At 35.9% G+C, this 22500-nt stretch overlaps 2 protein-coding genes across 2 annotated transcripts in view; one reads left to right on the top strand and one right to left on the bottom strand.

Annotated features, from left to right (window-relative positions):
• Nucleotides 1-1229, top strand: part of LOC122261508 (peptidyl-prolyl cis-trans isomerase NIMA-interacting 4) — a 3872-nt gene extending 2643 nt beyond the window's left edge. The window contains exons 2-3 of the mRNA XM_043029182.2: nucleotides 364-483; nucleotides 935-1229. Coding sequence (XP_042885116.1) covers nucleotides 364-483; nucleotides 935-1093 — 279 coding nt within the window. The 3' untranslated portion in view covers nucleotides 1094-1229. The remainder of the gene's footprint in view (nucleotides 1-363; nucleotides 484-934) is intronic.
• Nucleotides 1230-11227: 9998 nt separating this feature from the next.
• Nucleotides 11228-22500, bottom strand: part of SA1 (stromal antigen) — a 30679-nt gene continuing 19406 nt past the window's right edge. Inside the window, exons 8-22 of the mRNA XM_043007316.2 lie at nucleotides 17670-17764; nucleotides 17384-17514; nucleotides 16249-16774; nucleotides 15857-16075; nucleotides 15416-15601; nucleotides 15073-15285; nucleotides 14597-14758; nucleotides 14214-14396; nucleotides 13880-14033; nucleotides 13612-13745; nucleotides 13324-13494; nucleotides 12979-13187; nucleotides 12657-12814; nucleotides 12489-12534; nucleotides 11228-12070 (exon numbers count right to left, since the gene is read on the bottom strand). Of these exons, the coding sequence (XP_042863250.1) occupies nucleotides 11752-12070; nucleotides 12489-12534; nucleotides 12657-12814; nucleotides 12979-13187; nucleotides 13324-13494; nucleotides 13612-13745; nucleotides 13880-14033; nucleotides 14214-14396; nucleotides 14597-14758; nucleotides 15073-15285; nucleotides 15416-15601; nucleotides 15857-16075; nucleotides 16249-16774; nucleotides 17384-17514; nucleotides 17670-17764 (2906 nt within the window). The 3' untranslated portion in view covers nucleotides 11228-11751. The remainder of the gene's footprint in view (nucleotides 12071-12488; nucleotides 12535-12656; nucleotides 12815-12978; nucleotides 13188-13323; nucleotides 13495-13611; nucleotides 13746-13879; nucleotides 14034-14213; nucleotides 14397-14596; nucleotides 14759-15072; nucleotides 15286-15415; nucleotides 15602-15856; nucleotides 16076-16248; nucleotides 16775-17383; nucleotides 17515-17669; nucleotides 17765-22500) is intronic.

The raw sequence follows: 22500 nt of genomic DNA, 5'->3' as shown, positions 1-22500 counted from the left end.
TAATTAATCTGCAATTTATATTTACCAATTTTATGGATGAATAATAACTCAATCAAAATTAAATATCAATAAGTAATGTACCACTGGTTATCTGAATGGTGGTTACTGAAAGTTTGAAATGTACCATATGGTACATATGGAGGTTAATATGCTGACATGGAAATATTATGAGATGATTGATAAATTATTATTAATATTGATGTTATTGTAAGATAGAAACTAAACAATAAAAACTACAAATACTGCTGCTGATATGAATATTTTATGATTATTCCTTTCTTCCTTTTTTATTCATCCAACAGGCATGATGTATTTGATATTATATGGCTACTGATTCTTATATATATATATATATTTTTTTAGGTACGACATATCCTCTGTGAGAAGCAGAGTAAGTCATTGGAAGCCCTAGAAAAACTCAAATCAGGCATGAAGTTCAACGAAGTTGCTGCCCAGTATTCAGAAGATAAGGCACGAAGTGGGGTAAGATTCTATTTTATTGTATAGTGTTATCTGAAAACTTAAAATGAAAATGTCACCTGTTAAGTAGTTCATATTTTTAAAACAGCATTTTGAAAGCACTTTATTGCTAAAGATTGAAATAATTATGAAATATGATCTCTTGATAAAGTCCATACAGATATATTTACTTAGCATAACTCAACCTGTAACACTCTAGTTACAGGTTCCTGATGACCTAATGTGATCGACATATTTTACCAGTTGCACCATATTCTCTCCTCTTTCTTTGTTTACTTTGATCTGCAGGCTCTATTTCACATGGTATTAAGACTACCATTGGATTTATTGCTGATTTTCATCCACTTTTATGCATGGACTAGACATTGAAAAAACATTTAAAGGGAAATCATCCAAACATTTGCATTATTCTATATTTTACCACTTTGTCATTAAAACTTCATTTAAATTTCAGGGTGACCTTGGCTGGATGACTAGAGGCTCAATGGTTGGACCTTTTCAAGATGCTGCTTTTGCCTTGCCTATTTCATCACTAGGAAATGCAGTGTACACAGATCCCCCTGTCAAGACCAAGTTTGGCTACCACATTATTATGGTGGAGGGCAAAAAATGATAGAAGCTATTTGGTAATATTTTTGTTTCATTTTTTTCTTAAGGCAAAGTTCTTTCCATACATTTTTCCAGATTAAAAATGTATCCAATGTGGAAGACTGAGGGATATAAAAGATCATAATAAATGTAATCAATTATTTATTAGTTTTATTGATAACTGATTTCCCATATCAACTAAGGTTGCAAAGTATAAAAAACATTTGTAGATGAAAATTACAAAAATAAATTATTTACACCTAAAAGTACAAGCAGAAAATCATATCTTAAATAAAAGTGTTTATAAAAAAATAGTTAATTATTTCAGAAAAAAGGTATGAGCAGTTATACATGCTTTGAGAGTAAACTTAAAATAAAATAATGTTCCTATTCTAAATAAGCTTTAGGAGTAAAGAAAAACAACAATGAACTGAATATAAAAAAAAAACAAAAAAGAAAAATGTTGGCCAACCAAACTATATTATTAAACAACCAAAATCAATTACAAATCTGTCCTTAATAAACTAAAAATAAAAACTACTGAATTACAAATAAATTATGTTCACTGGTAGGAAGACAATCCCCATAAGAAAAAAAAATCATGTATTTTGTGGGCCAAATTAACTGATACACTCAGTGTTTACTAAGACTTCAAATTTAGTAAATTACCCTGCACCTCTATCCATACCAAGATTAAATGCAGGATGCATAATAGCAGCAGAAATTATAATGAGAAATAAACAATACCTTATCAACATAATAATAGTGGCAGTTAGGAGCTGCTTGTTTAGTCATGGAACTTTGTTAAAATGATGGCTGGCAATGTTGGTATGTGGTAAATAAAAAAGTTATAATACCAAACTAAGACATCAAAAATTCCTGTGCCAAAAAAAGAAGAAATTTCTGCATTCAATTACTTGGAACCACTTTGAAACTAAACAACTAAACGGAGCATTTTGTAGAAGATTACAAGCATAAAAAGACTTCTCTGGTTTCATAATCTTATCTTGCTGGACTCTCTTCATCCTAAAAGAAAAATGTACTTGCATTAGTGATTGAATAATGTTGAATTTTTTCCCCCTTTTATATAATCATAAAACCAGAATCAAAATGAGTAAAAATTGATAATTCTTTCTTCACCTGCCCTAGAATGCCTGAATCATCACTTTCATCAGAGTTTAGAATAGGAGCTGCTTGTTTTGCTGCTCTGCAGGCTCTCTTTGCTCTGGGCTCAAATTTGACATGCCCTATTGAGTCTGAAGACATAATGTGGGATAAACCTGAAATGTAAGAAAGTATACTTTATTACATCCTGTGCACTTCAAAGAAGTCTAAAACAAATTATTTGAATATGAGCTCCAGCAATCAAGAAACTATTAAAGGCACTCAACTCATGAATCATTAATCAGCAGAAAAAGTAGGAGGAAAGCAGAGAGGAGAAAAAAAGAACATAAATGAACATGTAAAACATAGATATAGAAAAAGAATTGATGAAAATACCAACCTTTGAATTTACGTTTGTAAAATGCAGAACTACCTGGTCTTGGAGTACTTGGCTCACTTTGGACCTAAAAAGAGATAGGTTTAAGGCAAAATATCTTAAACTTAACAAGTCATAAAATCTTAGTGTACAACATACTGTATATTGATACAAATATATATATATATATATAATTATATATATATATATATATATATATATATATATATATATATATATATATATATATATATATATATATATATAAGACAAGACACAAAGATGTGTATGGACAGACAGACAAAAGCACAAATATTACCATATAAATAAATCCAGAAACAAATTTCCTTAAAAAAAGTACCTGAGGTGTTGAGCGATACAGAGGAGGATGAGAAGGAATACTCCTTGTGGACTGACTGTTGAAATCCTCAATGACAACAGAACTTGATGAGGATGGGGAAGATAGCAGTGAATTTGGATCAATGGGCTTCCTCCCTCTTAGTCTCAATGAACTTCGAGGAACCTCTTTGGTATGGATTTCAAGGCTGAAGAGGAACAGGAAGTGAATATTAAGTTATAGTATACATATATGTGCAACCATCTCATATGTTTCTATTTTAAAAATTCCAGTCAGTAATTATGATGAATCCTCTTAGTTTAATCTTTTATTTATCAAATACTTTCAAATAATAAATTTTGTTAACATTTCATCTTGCAAGAAAATTTCAGATAGAATATGATCAAATACATACCATGGTTTCTTTCTTGTGTTCCTCTGAGCCCTCTTCTTTGGCTGAAGCCTGAAAGAAATGAAACTAAATACCTGTATTTTGTGTCTTGTGTCTTACGATACTTTACATGGAAATCTGGGATTCAAAAGAAAGGATGAAGATGAAAAGAAGGTAAGGTGAAGACAGTGACTAACCAGGTAATTAGGAATGAAGAAAGAAAGGAAGGAAAGAAGGGGGATGCAACACTCATTGTATCCTCAGTTCAGACCTCTACGTGTTAACAGACTGATGTACATTTAGGAACAATATGGGAAGAGTTGGATAATGTCATCATGCATGAATATTCCAGAAGCAAGCAAGAGAATTAATATAAGGAAGAGTGGAAAAAGTAATTAGAGAAAGATTCCCATAATAACTAGTAATACTAAGTGCAAATAGCTAATACTAATAATGGCATATAATACATAATAACACTGCAATGGTGATGTGTTTATGTACATAAGACAATACAGTATACATGCTAACAGGGTTTCAAACAGGATGTAAAGTTAAATCATGATGATAAACTCACTGCATGGATAAAGCAGAAGGATGGAAGGATGGAGGAGTGGGTGAGGGTAGAAAGGGATTAACAAGAAAGGAAAAAAAAGAAAGAAAGGAGAGGGAGAAAGAGAGATGACTTGGAGTTTATAACTATAAAAGCAGATACATTGTGCTGTAGGCATTACAGACTGCCATCCTAGGGATCAATAATTACTGAATTCCAGGTAGATCACCTTGACATTATACTACTATGTAGTAACTTTGAAAACAACAATTGGTGATCTTAATCAGCACTAGATGATCAAACCAACCATGTTAACCCAATTTATGCCAGGACGATTATTTGCCTGATACTGCTCCCTCCATGAAGATAATAAGTACATGCAGCCTCCAAGTGCTAGATCTCTCCAGGCGCTATAACACGATACACTTTTCAAAGCGTTTTACACCTAGGGATGCTGAGAAGCATTAATTATTATTATTATTATTATTATTTTTTTTTTAATGATGTGTTTATAGAAATGCAAGTGGAATGATTATATACATACATAACTATGTAAAACATGTATTTAGAGGGAGTGATCATGATGCGATAAGACGTCATCTCGCAGGAGTAAAATATTCCCGATGTGATAGCATGTCATCCGGCGCAAATGGGTTAACTTTACTACCCATAACTCTGGTTCTTTAGTTAATTCAGCTGTGACATAACTTCCTTGAAGACAGCATTTACTGTTCCTCACTAGGTTTTATGGGAAAATCAGATCACATTGCTGTCCTCACAGTAGAAGTTACATACCCAAGTGAGGAGCACCACAGCCATACTGTGTAAATTGGAATGTGCTCCATAACACTTTTCCTTGGACAGTCTCTGATGATATCGATCAGCAATTCTACTTTGAGATCCAGAATCACTGGGTACTACATGTCCACATTCCACATTTCTATGATCAGCCACAGCTCAGGCCCAGGTGTTGCAGAGCATCTAATGCTAAGTACAATACATGACTCAATTTCAAATGCAACCCTACTGTCTAAAACAAGGATATCCAGAGACAAGCAGCAGCAGACAATGGTAGACTCTAATCAAAGAAAAACAAATAGGAACCGAGGAAGGAACTTTCCCAACTATGACCACAGAGGAATGCACAACAACAATAACTGAGATATTAGCAAAACGATCTACCAAGGAAATGACTGTGGCAGAAGTTGGCAGACCATCACCAAAGCTATCAAGGATGACAAAACTAAAAATGACCCTCCTAGAGACAAGAAAGACAGAATTCAAATAAATTTGAAAGGACCTCAGTGAGATAAAACCAGTGGGCCTAGATGAAATAAGCTTATGCTTACTCAAGAGATGTGCTAGAGAGCTGGCAAATCCGTTTGCTGAGTTGTTATTAATTGTAATCAGTAACAATAATGGCCACTAACACTTGCTGTCAGCAGTCATCAATAATATATCTAATTCACACCTAACAGATCTTAATAAACTGTGTTCCCACCAGTTTGGACTTGGAAGGAACCACTTAGCTGCTGACCTCTATTTCCTCACTTCTGCTTAAGTATTGCCCTTGACAGTGGCCAATGCATTGCTGTAGTAACTCTGGAAATCAAGGAGGCCTTCAATCAAATGGTGTATGGCACCTTATTGAAAGACTGAAAGAGTGGTGTGGGTGGATCACATCTCAATAATTTTATTAATTATGAAGAAACAACAGCAGCATACAAAAATACTAGACCACAGAACTGTAAAAGTTGGTAGATTAAGTTTGCACCAAACAAGATGCACCTCATTGGCAATTACTAGAACACTTCCTAACATTAAACTCTTTTTCAAGGATAAAATACTGTATTTAAACCTCAAAATGAAGCAGACACTTGGGATTTCCTTATTAAAGAACATAATTTCAAAACATGACCCTGAGCTGCTTTGTGATGGAGTATAATCCTCTGACATGGGAAGGAGCTGCTAAGAAGCACTTCAATATCCAGACAGATTAAAATACAGGCCAATCAAGACAGTCAATGGCAAGGATCCTTGTATTCTAAACAACCTTAAGAATTTTCAACATTAGAGGGACGTGGCTAACCATCAAGTTCAAAATACACATCAAGTGCTGCAGCAGCCAGTTATTCAGATCATAGTACCACCAGGAGAATGGAGAGTTTCAGAGAGACATTATTCTCTAATACACTAGGATGCAGAAAACGGTTTCAAGCTGCATTACTAGAAACTACATACATGGTATTCATTTTGCAATATTACCAACTTTTTAATAGTCTATTCTATAGCCTTAGGTTCTAGTCTTAGCTTATAACCATATGTATCTATATTTAAATTTTGTTATTTCATATCTTAATTTTCTGATAATTTTCTTTAATTCTGGGTGCATTCACACATGCACTCTGAATCTGAGCTTAGATGCCGGAGTGCACCCACCATGAGCCGGCATTTATGCATCTCAGCCTAAGTGATTGCTTCATGTTATTAATGAGGTATATTTTGATGATTGTAAAATCTAAAATTGTCTTAATCTGGTAAAAATGCATCTTCTGAGAAATAGAATGTTTTTTTTAAGTAAACCATCTCTGAAGTTTATTTTCTCATATTTAGCCTCTCCTGGTTATTCCTTCCTTGAACTGACAGGAACAGTGTATATATATCCTTACCTATCACCTTAAATCACTGCCAACCTGTAACCCACCACCAGACAGTTGGTGTCCTGTTGTGGCCTTCATGCCCCTGCCCTCCTTCACACAATAATTTTGTTCTTTACTCTGACGAGGACATTTACAATAAGTTGCTTGTGCAACTTAAGCAACAACTCTTTGATGAGCAACTCTTTGGAAAAGAGCAACAGCCACAACTCTAAGTTAAACATAGCAGATCTACAAAATTGGAACATATGTGTGCCTGCTTTTCTATTTCTGTTCATACACACTTACTTATACAAGCATGTTCTGACTGGATCAATCAACAACTGCTTGTGGACAGAGAGAAAGAGAGAGAGAGTAAGAGTGAGTTAGAGTGAGAGAGAGAGAGAGTGAGTAAGAGAGAAAGAGAGAGAGAGAGAGAGAGAGAGAGAGAGAGAGAGAGAGAGTGAGTAAAAGTGAGAGATAGTGAGTAAGAGTGAGAGAGAGAGAGTAAGAGTGTGAGAGAGAGAGAGAGAGAGAGAGAGAGAGAGAGAGAGAGAGAGAGAGAGAGAGAGAGAGAGAGAGAGAGAGAGAGAGAGAGAGAGAGAGAGGAGAGAGAGAGAGAGAGAGAGAGAGAGAGAGAGGAGAGAGAGAGAGAGAGAGAGAGAGAGAGAGGAGAGAGAGAGAGAGAGAGAGAGAGAGAGAGAGAGAGAGAGAGAGAGAAAAGAGAGGGAGAGAGAGTGAGTAAGAGTGAGAGAGAGAGAGTGAGTAAGAGTGTGAGAGAGAGAGAGAGAGAGAGAAAAGAGAGGGAGAGAGTGAGAGTGAGAGAGAGATAGTGAGTGAGAAGAGAGAAGAGAGGAAAGAGGAAAGAGGAAAGAGGAAAGAGAGAAGAGAGAAGAGAGAAGAGAGAAGAGAGAAGAGAGAAGAGAGAAGAGAGAGAGAGAGAGAGAGAGAGAGAGAGAGAGAAGAGAGAAGTGAGAGAGGAGAGAGAGAAGAGAGAGAGAGAGAAGAGAGAGAGAGAGAGAGAGAGAGAGAGAGAGAGAGAGAGAGAGAGAGAGAGAGAGAGAGAGAGAGAGAGAGAGAGTGAGAGTGTAAGCCGCTTGCTGGCTCTCGTTGTAAGCCACCCACTGCTGCTATCATTTGTAAGCCACCCGCTGGCACTAGTTGTACAGCATCCGATGCCCTGTTATAGGTCGGTGGTTAAAGAGACGGACGTTCATGTGCCATGGTCTTTATTGTGGACTCTAATACACTAGACCCTGGCCGAAGGCCAGAGGTCCGAGCTGTTCGCTCTAGTCTGTCTGTCTGACCTCTCTGTCCTGATCTGTCTGTCTGTGTGATCCTTACATGTCCTTAAGTACAAATCTTTAGTCACTTTCTTCGCCTCGGGCCTTCCGTTAACAAACACAGCTGCCTAGGGAAACTAGTGTTCCGAGGCAGAAACGAGCACAGGAGACAAAGTGTCAGGTCAAAACACACTGCCATCGATATTGCATTAAATTAAGTAGACATACATGATCAATGTCTTATCTCACATAATATATTAACCCATTAGCAGCGGATGGCATGATTTGGTGCAAAGGCAGAATCAGACCTTTTTTTAATACCGCGACCAATGGGTTAATTGACCCAAGACATTGATCATGTATGTCTACTTAATTCAATGCAATATCGATGGCAGTGTGTCTTGACCTGACGCATCCTGCTTCCTGTGTTCGTTTCTGCCTTGGAACACAAGCTTTTCTAGGCAGCTGTGTTTGCTAACGGAAGCCCCGAGGCGTAGAAAGTGACTGAGAATTTGTACTTAAAAGGACATACAAGGAACCCAGACAGACAGAGCAGGACAGAGAGGTCAGACAGACAGACCAGAGCGAACAGCTCTGAATTCCGGCCTGATGGCCGGAACCTGTATTAAGCAGAGTCCACAATAAAGACCATGGCACATGAACGTCTGTCTCTTTAACCACCGACCTACAACCAGGGCATCGAGTGGTTATAACAACTGCTCTAAGAGGTGGCTTACAGAGAGAGAGAGAGAGAGAAAAAAAAAAGAGAGAGAGAGAGAGAAAATAGAGAAAAAAAGATAGAAGTGTGAGAGAAAGAGAGAAGATAGAGAGAAGAGAGGAAAGAGAAGATTGAAGAGAGAGAGGAGAGAGGAGAGAGGAGAGAGGAGAGAGGAGAGAGAAGATAGAAGAGAGAAAGAAAGAGAAAGAGAATCTCTACTAATTCCTTTCCTAAGAATCATTGAAAATCTTTTTCTTCCTCTTGTAACACTTTCTCTCTTTTCTCATTATCTTTCCTTTAACACATTATTTCACACTTCCTTTTTTCCAGGTTAACTTTCAATAAAACAAAACAAAAACTTTATTCCAAAATTACAGGTAATATACCGTATATTTGCAGTACTAAATCACTGTCACCACTTAGTTCTTCACCTTTAAATGGTTATTGTCACTTATTTTTGTTTCAATCATCAATTCTTGTTTATTATAATATAACTTTTAAAACTATTCTTCTTGTATATACATATCAAATCCTTGCTTTATCAGCCTATCCATGTACTTTCTTCAGATTAAAAATAAACTGAACAAACACTGAACAGAGTGTATGTTATCATTGGTCATGTGCTGATTAACCCAATCCCGACGGGCCCGGCGAGAAGTGGCAACCCCCTACGCAGAGCCTATGCAATATTGCATCAGGAACGTCACACTGGTGTGTCGCCCCGTCATCAGGCATTTAGCAGTGTCACACAGGTGTAAAACACTGTCATCATTGGGTTAAAAATTATCAACATGAGAAATGCAAATTTTCTTTTACAGCTTTTTTCCTCACATTATTAAACCACAACCTTGGCATATATGTAAAGGTTTTGATTCTCTGCATTGTCAGACAAGGTACTTCTCTCACATAAAAGGTTGTGATTGTTCAACTAAACTATCAATGCTCCTTGTCAAACCAACCCCAACAGAAATACATTATGGTTATTCTGCTGGTTTACAACATGAACTCGTTCACTCCGAACAGTAGAAAACGCGCCCCATGCCGAATCTGGGATGCCGGTGCGGGCCAAATTTTAACGTCACTCTTGAATATAGCAATTTTTAAGCCAAAAACCTCCAGTTTTAAGTCAAATCCTCAACATAATGATCAAGTACTATATATCAAATATATGCATAATCAACCTCTTCCCCCTGTGCATGTTATTTACATGGGTTGGGAGGAGGGTGAGAAGACCTTAGTAAGAGACCTCAGTGACTCAGAGAACAAAAGAAAAGAGTTGAAGTAGTATGGTAAACTCATCATAAAAAGTTTTATATTTTTACATCATGTTCTATAAAGAAATAATAAAATGATTGCTAGTAGGGTACATCCCCTGGTATAAGCGAATCACACTCCAATGTAATAGTGATGAAAGTCAAGCAAGCCATCATATGATATACAACCTATGTTCTGAAAGATCTCGTACAGTATCCGGAAGGAAAACAAACTAATGCTGACAGAACTCAGCCATGACGCATTATGCGCGTCCTCGGATATGTCACAGTATATGAGTCCTCGTGTTCAAGAGGTTAATGACATTTAGTGTTTCAGATTATATCATATAAATAGCTAGTATTGGTTATTTCCTTATCATAAAAGGTACTGTTAATCAAGGGCATAATCAAAGAAATACTCATTAACCGTAAGGATATTAGGAATAGATTTGCTAGCTTAGCCCCTGGTTACAGACGAGTTCCAGCTGCTCAGCACTCTCTTTCATGTACTCATAATACTACAGCCATTTTTGTGTAAGTAATTTATTTGTGTTTTACTGTATTGTGAGATTTATATATGCCATCTGACAGGCTTTACCAATGTTGCAATAAAATTAAATTAAAGTTCATATCAGCTCTTTATGTTCTTTACACTTAGTGTGATATAAGTATTACAGCTCTATGGAAGGAAAAACACCAAGTATTATTTTATTTGTTTACTTTTGTAAACAAATGGGAAAAATAACTATCCCGAATGAGAAAAAAAAAACATGAGTTGAAAACAAGAAAAATCAGCTGTGTTGACAGCTGCAAGTGCCACAGCACAGAACAGCTGTACTGGCAAAAGGGCACAAATCATATTTGGTCAAATAGATATGAACCCATATAAAAAGCATTTTATTTGTACAACAATATTTTACACAAAATTTATGAGAAATATAAAAAATGTTGATGGGTTCCTCTTCTGGTGCTGATTCCATGACTTAATAAAGCCAGGACAACTGGCATTCAACATGAAAAAATACACAGCTTGCACAAGGAAGAAGGTTGGATGAAATCATTTGATTAGTTAAGGATTAAATATGATGTTACCAACTGTCTAAAACCAAGGTCTACATTTAATTTTAAGAGCAGACTATCAATTTACATCAAAATGAGTCTACTACACTTGTCAGTCTAAATGGTGATAATGGTAGTACGCTAGGGTAATAAAGGATATTTTAGTATTAATAAATTAAGGTGCAAGTCACAGAAGACTGACATCACAATATATATAAAAAGTTATGTTAAAGACCTTTTAGGACTGCTTTAGCATTTATTTCATATATATATAAAAAAGGACATGGTTATACACGGTTTATGAAGGGGAAATGCACTGTATATTACAAAATATAATATATTCATAATCCATTTTAAATTCTCAACTTGTTTTGAAATTTTTCAAAAATTTCTTCTAATCCATGCAATAAATTGTAACATTCAGCTATTTATAAAAGGTTTTAAAAGACAAATTTCCTTATAAAAGTTTATTAATAATAGAATTTGTCCATTGCTTGAAATTCTGAAAATTTCGGCAACACCTTCCTTACAAATACTGAACGAAATATAAATAAAATTAAAATTTATTATGATGCTCTCTGGATTCTAAATATCAGGATCCTTCCTACTTAGTCACAAATCTAATACAAAATACAAACTCTTTCCGAGATCAAATAACCCTTTCTGGATAGCACTGTAAAAATAGACTACATATATCTCTAAATATCTTAGAATCATCTTTTACACAGGTCCCAAAACATGACTTCTACTGCGTGAATTTATGATATAACTACAAATATGAAATAGTAAACCACAACTCACACACACACATTCACACTTTGAAATTACTCTAAGAAGAAAAATTAACATCTAAAAAGAAAGACAAACAGTATAAAGACAGACAAAGGAAGATCTTTATCAGAAAACCAGTACAACTAGTTACTGAACCAAATCAGAATATTAAAATAAGCCTTAAAAACTTCCATAAAAAAACAAATTATGGCACATTATCCGCACGGCCCATAACTGCAATGTCTCCTTTCTGCCAGTCTCCCTCCAGAATCAAGTGCCTCACAAAGTCCTCATCATCGTACTGAATGTCATAACATGTGCCATTGATAAACTGGCCATCATCTGACTCTTCGGGAATTGTCCCAGGGGCAGATATGCCCAACACTGAACCAGTACAGTACACCCCTTCTCCATCGATGTACCACTTGTGACGAATGGTGCGGCCAATGATATCTGGGTGGGTTTGTTCCAGTCTTCTTCGTCTCTTGGGGCGTCCTGTCTCACGGGGTTCCTCAATGGGTGGCCTTTTGTAAGAAGGGATGGGGTGGGAGGGAATGTAGCGTTGGAGAAATTAAGAAATCTTGGAAGTTCCTTAACTTAGACTGACTTATTACTATTTACTGATTTAATCAGACTGTTTCCTTTTCTTGTACTTTTAGTTCAAAACTCCTTTGTTTAATAGATCTACATGAAAATGTAAATAAACTATTATACATTTCTAAACATATGACATGAGTAACAACGCTAATTTTCAAGTTCTACAGCAACTAAAATTTACTGTTAGTAATGAAGTGACATGTTAACTCAATAGTGGCATGAAAGTGCCTCAATTACTGATACAAATGAAATTAGATGAACTTTATGCATAAAATTCAAGCCACTACACAATAAACATCAGGTGCAATGGATATTCCAAAAAAAAAAAAGCTATTGTATACTCACTGGAATCCAGCATCATCATCTTCATCATCGTCATCATCATCATCAACTGTTGAAAAAGATCTAAATCATCAAACAGCTCAATATATACTACATCAATACCAACAACAACGCCATTAAAAAATATAATTCAACTCTTAAGTTCATACCTGAGCAAAATCAATCACTTACCGTGTTTGCGCTTCCGGGTGTAGGCACGCTTAGATGTCTGAGGAGGCTGATCACCCTCTCCATGTACCAGAGAATTGCGATACATGAGTAATGGTTGCCAGTCTTCCCCTCTTGAACTTGGCATACCAGCAGCTATGCGACGATCAAGGTATGCAAGCCTGTGGGACAAAGATATTTCAGGTTTGATGCAACTGTTCATATCATGCATGAATACATTGAGAATAAATCATTCTTTGATATAAATACTTATGATTCATTCAATTGTTTTTTGGATATATTCACATTTACATAGTTTACATAATCAGTCAAAGAAAATACTTACACAACTCTCTTATCCTGTTTCAGGAGCTTATTTGTGAATTCAGTTAATATCTCCAAGAAAGCAAGGTTGGGTGGAGGTCCAGTAGGATCAGCTGGGTTTTCAAGAGGGTTAACAGCAAACAGGATGCCTTCCCGGTGAAGTGCAGTGATTGCCTCACGATTTTTCACAGCATCAAGACCAAAAGATAATGCAAATCGTTTGGCCAGTTCCTTGGGAAAAGAAAATTTTTAAAATTCAGCAATGTCCTCTCAATATTTCTAGTATCAGAGAGACAAAATTCTATAGTTCCATGTAATTTCAAAAAAATTAAAACAAAATAGAAGGAAACAAAGGTAATATTCATACCTTGAGACTAATGAAGTCTACGCCCTGTCTGTTGATTCTAACATTATCTTTGTGAAGTTCTCGGAAGATCATCGTAAGGGCCAATGCCATGGTTCTGGCTGAGTTCACCTTGTTAATCTCACGGGCTTTGCCTAAGGTGGCCTTGATGATATCACCATAGTCATCATAATACTGTAAGATAAAAAGCCATAATGAATCATAAAGCTCCACAAAAATTCTTTCTCTCATTCAAATATGTTATAAGAACAAACAGAATTGTACATTGACAAATGGAGAAAGAATACTTACTCTGACATAATGTTTGAAGACATCTGCAGCAACCTTTGTCGGCAGAACATTGTACACAATTAACTTGCAGAAGGTGGCAAGGAAGTTACGTCTTTTGTGCAGTTCTTCTATCTTGACATGCTCATCTTGTTCTTCTGCATAGATGGAAATGACAGTTAGCAACCTGCTGTGTTTTGGATTTCAAGCAATCAAAAAATTTATAAACAATGACTAAGACCAAGAGATATTTACAGTAAATATATCACAAACAAACAGCTAATTGACTGACCATCCTCATCATCAATGAATACATAGGTTTGGATGAAGTGGTTGAGGAGATGCTGAAGGCCCCTATCTGGCACATAAACCAAAGGAGACAAATGTGCATTGGCCAACAACTGACGGCTGAACACAATCAGAAGATCACACAAAGTCACATAAGCCTAAAAACAGAAAAAGACAAGTTATCATTACCAAAGCAATTAACAAACAAGTGATAGCATCAAAACAGAAACATGATTACTGTTAAATAACATTCTTTTGTCAACCAGTAAGTCAATATATACTTTTAAATCAAGGAAAGTAAGGAAGAACAAATTTTAAATATCCTCAAAATACATTACCTCTTCTCTGAAGACTTGGTTGTTGGAATTAGCCAACAGGTGCTTGCATGCATCTAAAAACAAGTGCAGACGAGTTCGTAGAGCTTCTACAGCATCATGTGTGATGGTCCGCTTATCCATTTCTATTTGGTGCAGCTCCCACATTACACCAAAGAAGCATGAAGAAATGCAGTACTTTGTTGCCTGTTAATACAAATAAATTATAAGATAGGATTTAAGGATCCATTCAATGTCTTCAAACTTATCTTTAAACTGCAAGAATTATTACTATAGCAATGAATCTTCTATTAAAATAAATAGACATATATTTTATTACTGTAATTAAATGATTAATCATTTCATATTCCAGCAGTCTGGAATATGATCAGTTCACAAACCCTTACCTCTTCTGGTAGAGATTTACTGCCATCAATAGCATAACTAATGTTTTTGTACAGTGAATCCCAGATATTGCATGGGCCCATGTTGTGGCAGGAATAAAAGATGGACACTTTCTTCACAGATGAAACCAAGGCAAAGGTTTCATCTTCATCAGGTTCCTCCTCCTAATTGACGAGAAATTAGAAATGTAAAATATGATATGGGCATTACTCAAAACAACAAAAATAAAAAATGTGCATGCATGTGTAGATCAAGTCAATTAAGTTTGACTATCTTCAGTATGTGACATTTTCCTTTCTAGTCTTATAATCAAAGGACTATATCAAGTTATGAAAAATATATATACTCAAGATAAAGGAAAAAAGAAACATGTGAGTGAGTAATAATGGTAACTGTAATAATAATAATAACAATAATAATAATAATAATAATAATAATAATAATAATAATAACAACAAATCTTCCAATTTCCACTTACACCATCAATAAGGGTTAGGTATTCATCATTAGCTTCTTTGTACTTGTTGACCACCATATCCAAGAGAGATGATCTTGCAATGTCACATCGTGAGTAAATAGTGTAGTCATCATTACACAGGATCTCTAAAGTCTTTGCTGCTGTTTCCAATACTTCAGTGTCACTGTGTTTATCAGCCACCTCTTGAATAAGCTTCAGGAGCAAATCCAAATTCTGCAAGAAATTTTGAAAGTCAAGTCTTGTATGCACGTACAGATCTTTATTATAGTGAGCTCACATCTTCTGTATTCTAGAATATTTAGAAGAGCAATTTTCTTTCTTCTGAACATGCACAAGACCTTACCTTCTCCTGTCTGCTTGTAGTGTATATTTCCAAGTCAAAGTACTGTGGGATGAGGAGGAGGTTGGCTACTTTCTCTGGATCAGCCAAGTACTTGTGCAGAAGTTGTGGTAATGTTGGGATTAAGTGCTCTGTTAACTTTGCACGGTCATCATTTACTTGCTTCACTTCCTTTGCTGAGAGTATTTGCTGTAAGAAGAATAAATGCCATTAGGAATACAATAATGAACTTAAAGTTGCACAAAAATAACATTCTGAATACATAACGTGTACTCATCAATAATCCAAACTATTCTGAATAGCACTCTCCTAAGTTGTATGACATTATATTAGAGAATAAACTTGAAATAATATGAATACTATGTTTCAACAGGTTACTGGTAAAACTATGAACAAAGTAAAATGTAGGTAAGCTGAAATTCATATAAAAATCCAGAAACACACCTTCCTTGTTGGGCCTCTACCAACAGGTGGTTCTCCCGTGGCTCCTTGCTTGATGCAGCACACCATGATTTCTATAAGACTGGTTTCTTGACGATCATCTAAAGGTTCTTCCATAGGTCCAGGTTCTTCTAGGAGCAGATCTGTCATGCACTCCCAGTCCTTCATCATGTCATTGCTTTCAATAAGAGAATCCACCAGATATGCTCCATGCTCATGTAACTGGGGGGATCAAGGCAAATTGTTAGTCATTCCTTCCTATATATCTATTCTCTTTCATGTACATAAACAAAAATGTATAAAACATATATTCATGAAATGAATGAATGCTAATCATATGGTGAAGTCTAAAAGTCAGAAAATAAAACTAGTATACAAAAGTGTAAACATTTTACCTCAGACTCAATGAAGAACTGAACCAAATCTCTGATGAGGGGGGTATTTGGTCTGCGTTTCTTTCCACGCTTGGTTCTGAGTGCAGCGACAGCTTCATCATCAGGAATGAAAAGACGCTCATTCAAGAACTCTCCAGCTGCTTGTGCAACAGCTCGATGGGAAGAGTACACAAGTTCATACACATGTTCACAATCTTTGTCCGTTAAAATGTCCCTGTGATATTTGAGAATGGAGATCACCAGTTTCACTGCCTGAACTGCAACATCATATTCCTTGTCCAGAGTCATGGCCACAATACGATCTTTGAACTTGCTTGTGAAGAGTTCCAGCTTCCCCTTGAGTTCTTCACTGGCATACAAGGGTTGGAGGGCCTGCAAGCATTTGAGTCGGACATCGCCCACTTTATCATGAAGTGTCCAACCAATGTATTTCAGGTACGAGTCATCTAAAAAGTTTTGATGGAATTTCTTCATCCAAAGGCCAATTTCTGCCATACAAATGGAGCGTATTTCAGGTAGTGTGTCCCTGTGAAAGAAATTCTTTAGTTAAAATTTACAATAATATCAATGTTCCTGTACTCTTCCAAGTGTTATTGATAAAAACTAAAATCTAAATATTGTCTTCTTATAACATCATCTAATTACTTCTAAAAATAATGAACTTTATGAAGGCATTCAAGATAACATATAATCCTATCTGTGAATCAGGCATTAACTCAGTCATAAGTCAGCTTTAATTAGAGTTTTATATAAAATCATTACTGGGAGACAAATCAATATTTGTTACAAGTGAGACAGGTTTAAATAGAGTGTTTCCACTCTATTTAGTTTATTTGCATCAATCCTTATCAAACTGAATTTTAGCAAAATTTATATAATAAAATCATCTTATAAAAAATCATTAAAACCCTACACTATTAGAGAATCAGCTGCCCATAAATGTTTAACTCAGTAATATAACTACATGACTTACAATAGAAAATCTAGTAGTCATTTCTAAGCCTTGTTGAATCCATATTTCTGACATTATTATAATCCCAAATCAACATGGGATCCCAGCATATATTTGGAAAAGGTGCTTTTAAACAACTAAAAGCTTACATTATATAACCACACATAAAAATGGTATGATTACCTGTATCTATGAACAAAGACAGATTTGAACATATAAGTGAGCATGTTCTTGATTTCATCCATGTTCTCTTCCAGTTCTTGCCTTTTTGACATCAATGATTCAAGACGGTCAGATGCTCGTTTCTCACGAGACTGAAAAGAAAGCAGTCAAAACAATAACCATTTTTTTTTAAACCCTTGATTGATTAGCTATCTAATAATCTGACACTGGATATACAATCAAAATAACAAATTGAACTTTGAATATTTCAATGATAGATATAACAAATTTCATATGCACTATATACCTTCTGTCTCTCTGACTCATACTGGCGCTGAGTGTTGTCAAGATTGACCGACACAGTCAGAGCGACGTCCACCAATGCCGTCATCAGTTTCATGGCTAGCCATCAAAAGTTAAATACATCAAAATATGAAACTAGTAAAAAATGTTGCAAACTGTTTACATAAAAATACAAGTGCACAGCAGCTCTCAACCTACTGCAATGCTGAGTAAAAATTTTCACTTTCAACCTTTCATATACTACTAGGAAAACAACAGATGTCTGGATTAGCATCAACTGCTTCAGAAACATAAAATACCCATACAAATGCTACAGCACATTACAATGGAAGAAATTAGAATTATAAGATAAATATATATGGATAACAAGATTACAATTAATGCATTAATGACAGATGACATGATATCATGTCATATGGTGACAAACACTTCCTGCCGGGGACACGATATAATGTCATATGGTGGCAAACACTTCCTGCCGGGGACACGATATCATGTCATGGCTCCCTGTATGGCTGGCACACTGGGTGATCTTGTATGTAGTGGATGGCCCCAGCTTGAGCAGGCGAATAGCCCGAGGCCTATACAGTTCATAATACCCCAGTGTTGTGTCCAGGGTAGAGACAAAATTAATTGCCCCGGCATTAACCCTTTCCCGACGGGGCACGTGCTAAGTGAAAACCCCTATGCCGGGCCATTGCAATATTGCATTGGAAACGTCACAATGGCATGACGCCCCGGCATCGGGAATTTAGCTGTGTCACATGAGTGTGACACACCGTCATCATTGGGTTAATAGGTTAATGGAAAAGCCAGTTAGAAAAACAGATGCATATAATAATTCTGCTTGGATAACTTTTCATAGCTGAAAATGTCATAAAATTCAATATAACAGTGCTCTGACCCATAATCTCAAAATAATTTACAATTCTACAAATACTATATTCTAGATGAGAAATATCATAATTAAGTTTTCTTTTTAGAGTTATCATACATAGTAATTTCCCAAGATATATTCTAGTTAACTCCTAACATACCACTTGCCATGATCATGGAAGGGTTGTCAAAAACTGGCAGGATTTTTCCTGTAATTTTTTCTTTCCTTTCTATTTTTGCTGACCAATATTTCTTTTGTTGTATGGCAAGTTTCCTACAGCCACACCCATCATATTAGTCTCATACCTGCATGCCTCTCATAGGCCCTCCTCTCCCTTAGCTAATCAGTCATGTTCTCTGTCTTTTTTTTTCTTTTTTTCTTTTTTTTGTGTGAAACATAGTGAGTGAAATGGTAATTCTGGTAATACATGGCATAATCCATGCAGGCAAACCCCTTGTCTACCCTTTAATCTCACCTTTACTCCCTACTTAAACCATATCCTTACATAACATACAATATAGTTGCCTCATGATACATCAAGCTTATATTAGTTATACATCTAAATATTTCATTGCATTCTATGAAAAAATATTCTCATTTTTCATTCTACTGCATTTCCTCTAGCTACACCCTCAATATCAACCTCATAACCCCAAGCCCCTAGTAGACCCTCCTCACCCTTACCCAAATGATCAGACAGTTCTGTTCCCTGCCTCTTTCTTTTTGTGAATGGAACTGATTGAGTGTGAAATAGTAATCCAAGTACCACATGGCCACTGATCTAAGAAGAAGAAACTTCCTTGACCCCTTGACAATGGATAATGTGATATCATATCATGGCACAGCTGGTTTTCCAATTAGAGATGCCATATCATGTCATGGCTTTTTACATAGCTGGCTTGCCAGGTGATCGGGCACATAGCAGCTGGCTGTTGCCTCAGTGGCCAATTAGCCCATGGAATTGGGCCTGTGCATTGTGAAATAACCTGGCATAATGTCAAGGCAGAGCCAAAACCACCCCTTCATTAGCAGGTTAAATGCATCAATATTTAAAGCCTGTTTACTTTGAACAGAGCCATCTTGTTGAGACCACCTTACATTACACTACTTTGTTATTGTGGTGATGACTGACTTGTAGCAAAAAGTTATGCCCCTAATTTCAATCTTATCAATTTTAAAGTATTTTGGAAATATACTACTATATTAACAGTTGTGTCTTGAAAGAAGACTAAAAGAGGAGCACTAGAATGTTCCATGGTCACAGACCTGTCCTGCTGAATTTTATTTCTGTAAATGTAATCTCTAATACCTGTACCATTATTATAACCATAAACTCTCAAAATTTCTGTAATAACAAAAATGATATACTTTCTCATATCTGTAATATCATTAACCCATTAGCAGCGGATGGCATGATTTGCTGCAAAGGCAGAGTCGGTCATAGACGCGGATGGCATCATGCCAGACATTTAAAACAGCCATCCTACTGCACAGACCTTTTTTTAATACCGCGACCAATGGGTTAAATATCTATGGTACTTCACGTTAAATATTCTACATTTCTTTTATAATAATACTTTGTTCTTTCTAATTCTAAATAGAATACTTTATCTAATTTACTTGATTATTACTTTGTAATATTTTCCTTTCTAATATTTGTAATACTATCAAATATCTGTAATGATAACCTTTCTAATATATGAACAGTTTATTATGGTCATTACCTATTAACTACTTTTTAGCTGTAAAGTATCTACAAAAAGCTATTTTTTAACCAGATTAAAGGGAAAAAAAAAGGCAATTTTGTAAAAAATCCTCCATCTTTCTCCATTTCAAATAACAAATATGTCAGACACCTAGCAACAACAGTCATCAGCGCTTCATACACCAAGACATTATGAGTAAACCCTTGATTACATAATCACATTACTTTTAGTAATATTTTTGGGGGGATTTTTGTTCCTCACGTCAGTTCGGTTCTACAGGTAGTGCCATATTTATGGCTCTGTACTAAGGTCTCACCAACATGGTAATAAGTTTGTTAGCTACAAAAGTGAAACATAAGGTCGACCCATTTTTTTCTAGGTCACTGTGTAAGGCATACTTCATACAGACAAATACCCTCTATCCTTTCTTCTCCCCACTCCCCTTCCCCTAGTTTAACCCATTCATGCCAGTGCTATTTCGGCCCTAAATGGTCGGAATGCCGGGGTATTCGAATGCATAAGCCTAACGCCTAGGGATTTTCGGGCACACTAGCCACACACGAGCACTGTACACCTGCTCACCTGGTGCGCCGGCCTTGACTAAATATCTTGTCTCAGGCATCTGACCCAAAAACCACTGAATGTGATAGCAAGTCAACCGGCGCGAATGGGCTAACTTTACATATAGTTGCCTAAAGGTTTATTATTGCATTTTTACCATTTACATATCTAAATACATGTTACTTTGTTTTCTATAAAAAACATTCTTTTTTTTCTCAACTGTAAGAAGTACTGCAATAACTTTTTTCAACTTTAATGCTACACTATACAATATGTATTTTGTATATGGCAAAGAAAAATATGTATTCTGGCCTTGGTGAAACTTGAAAATCAAACCAAATGCAGCTGGGGGCCAAACATGTTGAAAGAATTCTGATCTTTAACATGTTAACCCACACAGGACGGGTGGTACAGCATGTGTACCGCGCATTCAAAAGCCCAGTGGCCGGGCGGCACAGTATTGTGCCAGCCATTCAATTGATTTAGGCCTAATAATTCGAACGCCCCGGCATTTGGACATTCAAGGCTAGAATTCCCCCGTCGGGGATGGGTTAACCCTATCCCGACGGGGCACTCGCTACGCGAAGACCCCAATGCCGGGCGATTGCAATATTGCATTAAAATCGTCATACTGGCTTGACGCCCCGGCATCGGGAGTTTGGCTGTGTCACACGGGTGTGACGCACCGTCGTCATAGGGTTAAGCAGCAACTACCATTATGTTCCTTGCATGGTAACATTCAGTGCTGTAGCAGCAATGGAATGTGGAGGTGGGTAATTGCACCTCTTGTTAAATACTTTATATTACAATGGTAAAGTCTTGGGACACTTGTGGTACATGTGGCTCTACATCAGTCACAAGAGCCATCCATGGTCCTGAAATCCTATGGTCATTTTGTTACAGAATAATTTAATATCTAGTTCAATTTCCAAAGATACTGCATTTTGTTTATGAATTCATAAATAAGCATATTAAAAATTCCACTGAGTTATCAGTGAGTCTTTCAATGTCATAATCTTCTATAACTATATATACATATATCTTATCATCAAGATATTATTCAATGAATCTGTTACTTGTGTTTACCTATTTTATAGATGAATTATAAATAAAAAAAATCTAATATTTTTTTAAAAACTGGTGGTAAATCTGGCAATTATTGCAAGTTAATACGTAGTGTATAAAGTGGTCAAAGATTCTGGGGACATCCATTGAACAGTGTTTGGTTTAAATCTTGACCAGATGAAAGATAATCATTGGAAAGTGGAATAACTATGCAACAAACTTGTAATTTTAAAGTATCTATAAGGAGTTTTAACACGGGTCAAAAAAACTTGCTAGTACCACTAACAATGGTTACTGCAAACACTCTAATAAAAACAAAATTAAAATATCTGCATTATAATAGATCATCAAACAATATTTCAATGAAACTTGAAATATTTTTCACATTAATCTTTACCCTTTCCTTGACAGACATTTTTGGAGGGTCAGATCATTTTCATACTGTATTTCTCCTTTTGTTGTAACTATGTATATATTCCTTCAGTTATGATGACCTTTTATACCAAATGCTAATCAGTATCACTTGGGTAATATAGCATATACTGACTCGCTCATTTAAGATGTTTAATCCAGGGTGGACATCTTAACCCATACCCGACGGGCATGGCGATAAATGAAAACCCCTA

The sequence above is a fragment of the Penaeus japonicus genome, unplaced genomic scaffold, assembly GCF_977035675.1.
Source record: "Penaeus japonicus unplaced genomic scaffold, GWHDUDI00000001_assembly GWHDUDI00000001, whole genome shotgun sequence".
Classification (NCBI taxonomy): Eukaryota; Metazoa; Arthropoda; class Malacostraca; order Decapoda; family Penaeidae; genus Penaeus; species Penaeus japonicus.
Note: the sequence above shows the minus strand (reverse complement) of the source record. Positions and strands in the feature narration are given on the sequence as shown.